This window comes from Acanthaster planci, linkage group LG11 (genome assembly GCF_054643075.1).
Source record: "Acanthaster planci isolate LZ-2023a linkage group LG11, COTS_SCS, whole genome shotgun sequence".
In the NCBI taxonomy this organism is placed as follows: Eukaryota; Metazoa; Echinodermata; class Asteroidea; order Valvatida; family Acanthasteridae; genus Acanthaster; species Acanthaster planci.
Genome location: NC_141787.1, coordinates 16217641 through 16230627, shown reverse-complemented (window position 1 = coordinate 16230627; position 12987 = coordinate 16217641). Strand labels below are relative to the sequence as shown.

The 12987-nt window shown below is 39.9% G+C and overlaps 1 protein-coding gene across 3 annotated transcripts in view; it reads left to right on the top strand.

Moving 5' to 3' along the window:
• The window catches only part of LOC110976401 (uncharacterized), a 38311-nt gene extending 25381 nt beyond the window's left edge, over positions 1–12930 (top strand). For 2 of the 3 annotated variants that reach the window (XM_022229629.2, XM_022229628.2), the window contains 8 exons: positions 178–246; positions 796–1057; positions 1390–1512; positions 4144–4485; positions 6159–6407; positions 7146–7367; positions 7604–7875; positions 9085–12930. In XM_022229629.2, the coding sequence (XP_022085321.2) occupies positions 178–246; positions 796–1057; positions 1390–1512; positions 4144–4485; positions 6159–6407; positions 7146–7367; positions 7604–7875; positions 9085–9303 (1758 nt within the window). In that variant the 3' untranslated portion in view covers positions 9304–12930. The remainder of the gene's footprint in view (positions 1–177; positions 247–795; positions 1058–1389; positions 1513–4143; positions 4486–6158; positions 6408–7145; positions 7368–7603; positions 7876–9084) is intronic. The other variant, XM_022229630.2, reaches the window with a different exon arrangement.
• Positions 12931–12987: the final 57 nt, after the last annotated feature.

The following is a 12987-nucleotide window of genomic DNA, read 5'->3' as shown; positions in this document are numbered from 1 at the left end:
AGTGAAAACTTGCCTTCTATTCAGGGGGATTTCTATCTTTAAATGTTCCACATGTATACAGGAGGTCTTCAATTTTTATACAGATTTCAGAAGGTGCATGCACTTGAAATCAGGAACTTAAATCAACACATGTTCTTTTCGAAAAAAAGTGTCTAATTTGTTTTTTGTTCTCTGTAGATCAATGAAACATGCGCTGGAAATCCTTGTAAGAATGATGCAACATGCCGAGACACTCCTGGATCAGAGGCAAGTCGTCATTTGGAATTAGAATTTTATTCCAGATCATGACGAAAGAAAATGTGTTGAAGTCTAACTCTGTTCTCTGACTTATATTACTTTATCAAAGTGACAAAGGATTTTCTAAATCATTAAAAGGCATGTCCTAAAATCATCAAACAAACCTTGTTTGATTAATGCAACATGTTCAGAGGGATTGCTATTTATACCAGAAGGTGTACATTTTCTTGGCACTTTCCTCATTAAAGAGTGCTTACTCAGAGGTTCCGTTCTGGCTTGTCCTGTCCTGGATTGACAGCTTCTCTGTTCTCCCCTTGATGGAATGAACTAATTGATAACAAGTTGTGTTCAGTACAGAACTTGTAATAATGTCCGAAACTATTTTGACGTGAATCTTTCAAACTGTTGTTTGCACTTGTGGGATTTGAATGGTAGATGAAAGAGTCTGTTCAATTTCATTTGTTTTTTACAGATTTGTTGGGGAAAGCCGCAGAGCATTCTTTGCCCATACTTTGTTTTGGAAATATATGTTATGCTTTTTCTGACCCTTATTTACAGGTTAAGTTTGAATGTCTGTGTCCTAATGGTTTTGATGGCGATGACTGCGGCCAAGAAATTGACTACTGCGTGGCCCACAGGTGTGCCAATGGTGCCACCTGCAACAGTCTTCGGGACGAGGGAACTTACTCGTGTAGCTGCACAGATGGGTTCAGTGGAGACCTCTGTGAGATAAATGAGGACGATTGTGGGGGTGTGACTTGCCAAAACGGAGGAAGCTGTGTGGATGAGATTAATGACTATTACTGCAATTGCACTGCAGGTGGGTATCTTTAACTGAAGGCATGCTACCAAATCCTACAGATGGGGTTAATTACCGCATTGATGTGCATTGTCATTGATAATGCAATCTCCATCCATGTTCATATCAGATGGCTGTGGCTAGGAGTAGCACATACATGTAGGTCTATGGGAAGTTGTTGGTAGCCGTTAGTCAGTGGCTTCCATAGGCTCACACATTACTTGCAGCCATAGCCATACTGTGGGACAGAGTCTGTGAGTCCCAGACCTTACAAGGAATCATCCATTCTGAGAGGCACCTTCAGAGTTGGGAAGTAGGAAACTATCCTTTCATTTTTGTTTTGTTTTTTCCAGGCTACGAGGGTAAATTTTGTCAAAATGACATCAATGAGTGTAACCCTAACCCTTGTCAGTTTGGGGCAACCTGTGACGACCTCCTCAATGATTTCAACTGTGTCTGTACACCTGGCTTCGAAGGTAAGTCAAGATAGATTGAAGCTTTAAAAATCACATCATGTCAAACTCACAGCAATTTAATGCCCTTTGTAAACAGCTTTTGTATACATATAGCTGTCAAAAAATTTTTTTTGAAAAGATACGATTGAATCCAAATGTTCCATGGCATCATTTTAAAGTCATCATGACAAATTGCTGCAAATGTAAGAAATTGTGGAAAAGTTTAAGATTTGTAGGAGTGTTTTGAGGTGTCCTGGTTAATTATCCGTTCATAATTTCTGATATTGTGGAATGTTGTTTTAGCATGAGAAAGGCTATTTTGTCAAATCACAAGTGTGAAGATTCGCTTTTTGAAAGATCTTTTGCTGCATTCCTTACTGTTCGGGATCTCATCTTGTTAATGTTGTATTTCTGTTGAGTATGTTCTCAGTCTTGTAATCTGATTTTGCATGTTGTGTATGCATGCACACAATTTGGGCGTTTCACAAAATCTGTCAGCCATTTCGAAATGCGCATTGGGTCGACAGATTTCGCTCTCTGTGATTGGTCAACGCGTTGCAAACTCTTGGAGGCTTACTATTGTGAAACGCCCATGTTGAAGGAGTAACATGACAAATTCTTGCTTTGCTTGATATGGTTAACAGAAATAACAGTCAGTCTTTGAAGCGTTTCGTTAATGATGGACATGGAAATGCTGTGCTTGCAGTACGGTTGATTTTATGTCTCCCAAAGATCTCTTTGACGGGGGAAAAAGTCAGTATATTGACAAAATCAGAGATGTTCTCTTTTGTTCTGGGTAATTTTTGCCGTGGTATAAATATTAAGGAGCAGTTCAGCAAGCTCTAGAAACTGAGGCAGAAATGTATCCCCTGTCAAATTCTATTGGGGAAATTTATCTATTGGGCTAAAAATTTCATGGTCTGTTGACAAAATTTGCTTTCATAATGATGACAATTATGAATCTTCATATCGTGGTACCATTTGATGTATTGTTAATCAAGTTAGGGGTTTTATCAGTATTCTGAGTTTTCCGTCGAGATTGCTGTTGACATTGTAACATTTAGAAGGAGGTTTGTTGCATGCGTGCATGCATTGGACACCTGCGCACGTTATGCTTGTATTTCATTTGGCTACTGAGCATGTTTGCTTTGCTGATACACATTATGTAATGCATTTTGTCTCATCAGCACCTGTGTTCTGTTCAAAGATTCCAAGTGCTGGTTTTCATTTATTAAAGATGAATTTTGAAGTGGCACTTTGCATGGTTGATCAACTTCAAGGCATTAATTCTTTGCTGTGTATGCAGTGAAGTATAGTCTTTACCTGCAAGGGCCAAGACTGGATTTCAGTACGGTTTGTCTCTTAAGGAGTGATGCCCTCTCCCGTTTAGCCATACAATGTTTAGAGTAACAAAACAACGCAAATCAAGTCTTGGGCCAAGACTATGATTTGGTTAACCTACATTGAACAAAGCGGGCATGGTTTGGTAGAAATTTGGGTAACTGACGGCACAAAATTGAGAGCCAGCGAAAGTGGAAGCAAAAGTTTGATGGTGAAGTTTTTGAGGTTTTGTGTTTCATTTCTCTATTGACACATGAACTATAATAAACAAAAAATGTGCACTGTGATGAAATTAATACAGCAGAGAAAATAATCCATTTTGTAGCAACTGTTATACCATTTGCTTTTAAGGAAATCATGTAAACAAAATCCAGATTAGATATATATTTATTCTGATTTTTGTTGACATTGTCTCTATAGGAATATATGTACCATCCCAGGGTTCTAATTAGGGTTTTGAAGCACTTTTGTAATCATGAGTAGCGACAGCAAAGTTATAAACATTCGAGGGCGTTGGATTTTCCAAAGACTTTCCTAGCTGTACAATGTGGGCTGTATAGAAAGACTTCAAGTGTTTCCCTTAGTCCAGTCATGAGGGGGGTTATCACTCTGTATAATGCATGCAGTGATACTATGAGGCGGTACACGCAGGTTACATCGGTGTTCCGGCTGCCAATTTTTTGAAATAACAGCCGAAGTTTAAGGCTTGGCAGGCGCAAACTCTTCATGCAGCGCGGAGTACAATTTTTTTTGCCACCAACTGCTCAACATTTCAGCCAGTGCTTGTGTGGCCAGTTGGTGACAAGTCACCGACAGTGGCAATTGACAGCTGAAGGTTGTTCCGCCATTCTGCAACTTTTTTGAAAAGGTTTTTTTGAGTCCTGTTCTTAACTTGCTGCTGCTGTGAATGTTTCAGCTTGCGACAAACTTATCCAATGTCTTTTCAGCATTCAAGCAGTCGTTTCATGAGGAACGAGCTGCTTTGATGTCTTCTTTTTGTGATGTTCATTCACCAGGCTTCTGTCTGTCTGTGTTATATTCATGTACCACAAAACTCATCCATTTTATCTCAATCTGTACTAAACCTGACGTCATCCCAAGGCACTGCAAAATAAACCATTCCACTGAATATTCTAACAGTCAGCCTAAAAGTGTTGCATGAATTGTTCTTACTAACAAAGCCGATTGCGCTGCTTTTTAACCCACTTGAACCCAAACATTGTGAAATCCAACTGAACCGTTCTTAAAAACGTTATGATTTCATTTTCGTTCACTCTTTATTTTTTCTTTCCCATCATGCAACACTTTCAGGCCGGTTCTGTTCCGTTGACATAAATGAATGCCTTGTTGCCCCAAATCCCCTTTGCCAAAACGGAGGCATCTGCATGAACACTGTAGGAAGCTATGAATGTATCTGTCCCATGGACACCTACGGCCCCCAGTGCCAGATCTCCCCTTGTGACCCCTCCCCCTGTGAGAATAACGCCACCTGTACCACCCAACCCAGGGGGGTGTATGACTGTCTCTGCCCCCTTGGGTACGAGGGGGTCAACTGCAGTGTTGCTAATTGTTCCATCGCGGGTTGTCAAAATGGCGGCACTTGTCTGCTTGGTGATGGTAGCTGGGAATGCAAATGTGCTGAGTTGGACGCAGGTAGACCTTTCTGTTTTTCCGTTATCCCCCCTCCCCTTTTACGTTGTGTGAGCTAACCTTATAGAGACTTCACAGATGTCATTTTTAAGAGATTGTCCATTTTGGCCCTTTCTGGAGATAATTTACTCGTTAATCCTGTAAGTTTCTACTTCACTAGTAACCCTAAACGAGTATCTTCCACAACAGACACCGCTAAGACATTGGAACAGCTTTTGCAGTTAAGCTCACGCCAGAGAGAGAACTTTCATTTAATCGTAATTACAGGAAAAACTTCATTCTTCCTTTCATTTTTGTCAGTTCAAAATAGAAGAAAAATTCTCTAGTATTTAAATCAAGCAGGCTATCTTTCCAGATCCATTTTTTGGCTTTCCTTCAAAATTTCCAAATCCATTCTAATCCCTCTTCATCAAATCTTGTATCACAACCTTTAAAAAGGGAGTAAACATGCTTGGCCAGTCTTAAACGTGCATTTAAGACCGGCTCAAGAGAATGGATGTGACTAATGCCCTCACAGCTCGGGCATTATAATCATTCAGTCTCCTGAGTTGGTTTAAATATTAGTTTAAGACTGGTCAAGCACTTATTAATTACCATTCATAAATACCTTTTTTAGTCAGAGAGTTAAGAGAAGTCAACATGTGATGGATTTCCAACAATTTTGTTCTAGATTTTAATTTTCATTTTCCTGAACACCCCTGGTATATTTTTTTGTGCAACTGTTGTCCCAAAGAATCTCCTTATATGGACTTGCCATGTGTGTGGCGTCTGCGTACACACAGACTCTGGACCAATCAGAATCAATTAACCGTCTCGTATCCAGGTGCCCGCCCGTGATTTACGCAGCGGGCATTATCACTTCTTAACAGGCATTAGCAAAATGTTAAAAGACCCTCACGTTGCATGTTGTTGAATAGGGAGACTGTGTGAAGCATTGATGAATTTCATTTAAAAAAAGGAAACCAACAGCTGCTGTCTTCACCATTTCCCATTTGTTCTTCTCACTGAGATTCATCAGGTTTCAATTTGACCAGATATACTTCATTTCACCCCACTCTTTTGATTGGTCTGTTTGTCCTCTGTCTTCCTGGTGGTGTTTATCTAGGAGTTGATTGTTTGTCCCTAGTGAAAACAAGTACAGCTGATATACTCTCAGGCAACTGCTGCTACCTTAAAAAGCCTTAGGAGTAGTAGCATCCTATTAATTTTAAAAGGCTGCGTAAAACTCTCAGGGATCAGTTTTGTCAATTTCAGAATACTTTAACATGTTTAGAATTTCTTTAGCTGCACAATGCACTCTTTTCTTCAGTTTTGAATGGTGTGATTAACTGTTTGTATGCAAGACAAGACTTTTATTTTTCAAAATTGTTTCCAAACTATTGAAATGTAACAGTTCAGCCGCTCAGATTTTGATTTGATTTTAATAACAGTTCCACAGGTGGATGTGGTCCAATGATATCAATGCAGAGACTGCTATCAGTACACATATGTAGAACATGCTTACAATTATACCACGATCTGATGTCACTGGCAGGTGTTTTTTTTTGGGGGGGGGGACTTATTTATTGAAGAAAAGTCATCTAGATGTAACTTTAAGAACATCATTAGAAATTATTTTAGAACTCTAAACCTGGAATCACAAAGTGAAAACACCCATCTCATTTCTTCCTTCCCAGGGCCGTTGTGCCAATATAAAGGACCTTGTTCTTTGGACATTGACCCTTGCCTTAACGGCGGGTCATGTAACCAGACCTTCCAAGATGATGGCAGCTTTAGCTACATGTGTCGTTGCCCCGTCGGCTTCAACGGCACCAACTGCGAGCTGAAAATCAACTGGTGTGACAGCAACCCTTGTCTTCATGAGGGCAGCAACTGCACCAGTACAACAGACACATTTCTTTGCAGTTGTGGACCGGGATACACAGGTAAAAATGTGGAGAGACTTATTTTCTTTTCAGCGTCTTAACCCTACCCTAACTCCCAAGGGTATACCAGGCACGAAATGGGACAGAGGGGTACCCCCCCCGAACAAGTTCAATCCCTATACACACTCCAACCTATTGTTACTTAACACATCTCCCCAGATGTCTGAAAAGAATTCCTGAGATACCAGTATAACAATGACCAACACAAAGGTGTGGGGGGGGGTTCTCTCTATCCCATAGTTTGCTTCATATGCCCTAGGGAGTTCCAGTCCTTGCAGATCTCAACAAACTGTGCACATAAACAGGTGGACTCTATGCCTTGTCCCACATACAACACAGCCAGTATAGCAGTGCAGTCCTCATCCAACAAATGCTTGGGTTGGAGTTTGGCTGGCTCAGGATCATTAGGGTTAATGCATACAATTTAGAAGTCAAGACAAGAAGTTATGTTAGTGACTGCTGCCAAAGGCTCAGCTCAAAAGTTACCTGGCATGAAGTGGAATTGAGGTTTTAACCCAGATACAGAAATCTGTATTTGCAGAAACCCAAAGAACAGGGTGGGGTTTTATGACAGTCGTCGTTTTCTGTGGAATGTCAGCATACGAGATGAAGGATACTCTGCAGGAAATGTCCATGACTTGGTACTGTAACTATCTTGTTAGCTAAACAGTGTATATGGTCAGATTTTATCTCCAGATTATTGCGTTTAATACAAATGGCAACATCTTGTAATTGCAGGCACGTTCTGTGAAATCAAGTTACCAGACTGTGCCAGCAACCTGTGCCAAAACGGAGCGACGTGCCAAGATCTAGACTATGGCTACAAGTGTCACTGTGCTGATGGTTACAGCGGTGATGACTGTGAGACTGACATTGATGAGTGTGCTATGGAGCCGTGTGAAAACGGTGGCAATTGCACCGATGCTGTCAATGATTTTATTTGTAACTGCACCGGCACTGGTAAGTTCAAGGCCTCAAAACTGTCTAAGTTAGTCATGTTCACTTTGAGGCAGTAGTTTACTGCCTCTTCCTGTTTTGGCTGTTGAGTCCAAAAGCATTTATTCAAGATTTTTATTCAAGATTTAAGCCCTGTTTCAGATCGTTTCTGGGTAAGCAAGATTTCTCTGCCTGATCCATGGACAATCATTTCTCTTCTCTTTGGCTTTTGCTATGTCCCCTTCTGATTCTTCCACCAGGTTACCAAGGAAACACCTGCTCTGAAGACGTTGATGAATGCACCACGCTCAGTCCTTGTCTCAACAACGGCACCTGTGCCAACTCACCAGGGTCCTTTAAGTGTACCTGCCAGTCTGGTTGGCTTCCGCCCGTCTGCTTCCTCGCTGATCCATGTGTCGGGAAGCCTTGTAAGAATGGAGGAAGATGTGACTACGCTGTCTCACCGGACGGTCAGTCGGTTGAGTGGAAGTGCGTATGCTCGGCGGACTATGACGGTGACAAATGCGACACGGTAAGACATGCTTAGTGATGGATTCTCGCCCCGACTGTTGGTCTGATCCAGAGGAAGGTGTAAACCCAGTCTGGTAGAGGAAAATCCTGTTATGGCCTTACAATTTTCAACATCACCACACGCACACCAGATGCAAGGATGGATCCAGAACCAGATTTCCAGGGGGACCATACTTGGGGGGGATAACATGACGAAGTTTTCCATGTAACCTTTTATGGTCTTTCTGAGGATTGAGGCTACATTGTGGGGGGGCTTTTTGCCCACTTTATGAAATAAGGAAATGACAAAGATCAAGAAATCATCTTTTCTCTCCTTAGTTTTCAAACAGATTTTGTACTCCTTTGGAAAGGTGACATGGTCTCCAGTGGTTCCCCTCCCTCCATCCATTCAGAGGGATGGGCCATACTTTAACATTTTTCTAATCAAGCCTTCTGATTTTTCTCAACCTAACCAACACTGTCAGCTTAATTTATATAACGGGTTTTGCCCTTACCCATATATTAATAAACACTGTATGCTAAGTGCTTGTCCGAGAGCCTTTGAAAAAAGTCACAACTCGAACCCACGACCTCCTGCTTACTAGTACAGACGTCTTAACCACTCGACCACTGAGCATACAGTGCTTATTAATATGTACGTTGGGTAAGGGCAAAACCCGTTATATAAATTAACATCTCCCCAACGCAAAAATACATCTTGAAAATAGTTCGCAGTACCCGCTGCTTCACCTGACTCGGACCGGCCAGCCGACCCCGGCAAGCTCGGTGGTCGAGTGGTTAAGACGTCTGCACTAGTAAGCAGGAGGTCTTGGGTTCGAGTCCCACCCGAGTAAGCTTGTGACTTTTTTCACAAGCTCTCGGACAAGCACTGAGCATACAGTGTTTATTAATATATTTTTGCCTATATATAATATAGGCAAAACCTGTTATACAGATTAACATCTCCCCAACGAAAAAAAAAATACATCTTGAAAACTGTCAACTTAGTTTGAAAGATCCGGGAGGCAAACTCCAAACTCAGATACCTTGAATCAGGAAGTTGGAGTTTTGAGACAACACAGAATTTTAAAAAGTGGCCTGTTTTAAGTTCTTCCCCCAATTTGACCCCTGTAAAACTTGTTCACTCGTTACCCCTGACAAAGTGCATGCATCAGATAAAAACCACATGGAGAACTCTATATTGACTTCCTTTCTGTTATCCATCTCTTAGTTCATTGGAAATGAGACCAACTGGGCTCTAATTGGTGGCGTAACAGGCGGGGCGGTCGTTCTTCTCATCATTGTCATCGTCTTAGGGATCTTCCTGATCAACGTGAAGAACAAGAGAGCCACCAGGGGCACTTACAGCCCCAGCCGACAGGAGATCTCCAGCTCCAGAGTGGAGATGGATAACATCCTCAAGTTGCCTCCAGAAGAGAGGCTTATCTAGAAGTTTCTCATCAACCTCATCCCCCACTGATGGCAAACCCTTTGCTCCAACTAGAATTTATCTTTCTTGAGGTATGTCTGTTGCATGGAAGCTGGGATTCAGACTTGTGGTTCCCTAGAAGATTACACAACATTGGATTGGGAAATTCTGCCATCTCTTATTACACATTTCGGAAACAACACTAACCTTCAGGAATGAGGTTGATGGAGAAGCCGTTTTTGTCAAGCTCCGAGTGGTCCTTATCAAATTGTAAAATAAAACTTGGCAGTAGGCTATGGACAAATCCGACAGTCACAATGAGAAACCGTTACTGCAAGGCCATCTTGTTTGCACACAGATGGTACAGACGTGTCGCATTCCTCTCCAGCTAGTGGAGTGTCCTAACTTGTGAAAGTGCGTGTGGGCGCCCAAGTTAAGACGTGTGCATAAGTGTGATGGCCCGCAGGAATGGCCTCTCCTCGGGTTTGTCTATAGTTGATGACTGCCACATTTCAAATTTATATTGCCACCGTATTAAAAGATTTCTTATAACATCTGGAGAATGATCCCTAGTTTCACTAACCCAATGCAGCATTTACTTTCAAACATTTTTATTCATTTTTAATACCCACATTTTACTCATTTTATGCAGTAATCTTTTTTAAGCAGTGGCCAGGTTGTTTTCCCCAAACAAGTTAAACATGAGTTTTTACTTCGGGTGTTAGATTCTCTGCATAAGTTTTATTTTGTATATAAATATTTAGTTGATATTGTGCATTTATTTGCCTTTTCGTTCTTTAAGACTTGGTGTAGAACAAAATCTTGCATTCATACAAACATTTTTATCCAGTATCCCAGATTAAACTTGTGAAAAATTGTCCAATGAAAACAGATGAAAAATTACATAACCCGAATAACAGACCCTAGAGTGCCTTTTTACCGTCCAAAGCTTTACAAAATTAAAACCAGCTTGCTAGTTTTTTGAACATTTTTAATAAAAATGTAAATATATTTATATATATTCAAAGGTAGTTAGTTGGAATGCACTTTTAATTAACCAAATGCTGAGACTTTACACGTGAAAGATAAGAAGAAAAATCAACTCATGCAAATTGAGCTATTTGAATATGCGTAATTTTAGAACAGTTGGGAACACTTGTAATATGATTCCATTTTTGTTGTTTTTAGTTGTATTTGACCGTTTCTTTCTGTTTTGATCAACTTGTTGAAGAGGTAGTTGCCAATATGCTCTAGAGATATTCTCGGAATGTTCTTTGGGGGAATTTTTTTCAGGAAGTTATGTTAATCGCATGTTTAAGTATTACTCAATAACTAATTTATTTAATCAACACAAAGGAATACTTGTATAATGCTTGTTTACTGTGAAACATTTTTATGTTGCTGCCTGTGGTTTTCCCATTTCTCTGCATCTCTGTTCTTTCCTAACTTTGATTACGCTAAGAAGTCCAGTATTCTTGCTTAGCATTTACCGGTTGCTGCTGAACTGTTCAGAGTTAAGTGTGTACTTACATTCTAACTTACCCTTGCATAGTTTGATGATAACTAGTGCTTTTAATGCACAGCTTAAGTAGAATCTTTGAGAGATTGAGCATGGTGTGGGTTTAAAACCCTTGGTGTTATTCAAGTGCAAAGAGCTCTAGATGTTTTCTTTCTTTTTGTGTTTGCTTATAAAATTTTACAGCAGGTGCAGTAGTTGATTCTGCATAATTGATTGAGATTTTTTTCCAGTTTTTCAGTACTGGGATTGATGTTCAGGGGCATGCATTTTCTCCAAGTTTTGAAACCTGCAGCAGACAGAGAAACATTTCTCATTATCTAATATCCCCATTTTTTTGATGGAGGTTCTTGTCAGTAGAGGGCAGCAGACATTGTTTCTGAAATCAGGTTCGATCAGGTAGTTGCAGATTACAAGTACAGCTCAAGCAACTGCATTCAAACTCATGCTAGTGTACAGTAGATGGACTTGACTTTTTCTACTTGATTCTTGTCTGTAGGTTTCAAACTGTTGACAAATTGCAATATTTCCATACTGCATATGATTATAGCATATGTCATTTACAAATGCACCTGCCAACAGCTCAAAATATTCCACAAAATGGAGATGCTATTCTGTACATTATGTTCCTCCTAAGACCAAATATTGAATGGTGTGTTTCATACTTGCTGAGTTCTTTGAACACGGCACACCACTTTTGTATGTTTTGTAATGATATATGCATGAGAATGTGTGAATGAATGTTTTTGAAATGAATATGTTTGCATTGGTGTGTGTTCATTGTAATCGCCTTTTTTGGCATAACTTACAGAAACATCTTTATGGTGGTCGTTAAATTAGTTCAGTACTAGATAAAAGTTCAAGGATTCACAGATTTAGAATTTGTAAGTACATGTATTCCGAAGCTCTTTTGGGGAAAGAAGTAATTAGCAAATACGTGGTGCTGATGGAAATGACCAGTCATTCTAATGTCATTCCAAACATTCTTTAAATCAATGAACTAAATAAGCCAATCAGAATCCTGGATGAAAACTGAGAAACCTTCCAAATGGTAGACAAATCATTATATGACCACTTCTCAGATTCTCATTGGTCAACTGTATATTGCATATTCATAATCCTATGGCAATTTGTTTTATTGGTTGGAAAAACATCAACTGTGTGGGAATGTGTGATACACTGTATACTCACCAAACTGTGGTAAACCTGCCCATAATTACATGTACATTATTTGGTTAAAACATTTTCATTTAAAGATGTCACAGTTTGACTGGAATTTTAAAATATAATTCATCCACTGACAGTATTGTACTCTGAGTTATTCAAGAGACCAGTAGCTTGTGGCTCTAGAAATCCTCAGAGCTACAAAAATAACAATTCTTGGTTTCAGGTTTTATATTCTAAGTCTTTTATAACAGTGGTTGTGCGCTGACATTTAAGTGGTAAAAAAAAAAGATATTTGATATTATTGCAGGGGCGTAGCAAAGATATTTTCTTTGGAGGGGGTGTACCAGAGTCAGTTAGCTTACTTGTAACTTGTTTGCCAACCTCATGTCGTGTAGAATGGAAATCCCTGGTATGCTACATTTCATGCCTAGGGGGAAATGCCGATGGCCAACATATATCGTTTATGTACCAATTTTGGATTTATTTGTCGACCGAAGCTCTGTTTACTGACTGGAATTAATTTTCGGGGGGTAGTGCACCCCCACACCTCTCTGGTTGCTACGCCCCTGAAAAAAAAATCTTGAAAACGCCCCTGATTATTCTGAAAGACAGTCTGCCAGTGACCTGTCACATGAGCCTACTACTTGTTATGGATAATAAATTCGTGTGTTGAAGTAGCTACAGTCAGGATAAATTGATGTGTAAAATATTTCAGCTAGTTATAGGAAAGATTGAAAAAGTCTCTCTATACTGTTGGGTTGGGTAGCATCATCTTAAACGGTGTTTTGTAGAAATTTACCAGAATCATTTCCAAAGATTGCTGTTGAGTTAACCTCATTGCTCAACATGTCCAACAAAATTTGTAAGACTACGGTTTATAATGGAGATGTACATAGATTGAATGCAATATTCTGTTTTGTTCTAATTTGCTGTAACGGGAATATATTTTAGTATGGAGAAATCTTTCCAAGGTTTGAAATAAGATGTCGTTTGTTCTGTTGTTTAATTTGTCTGGTTGGCTC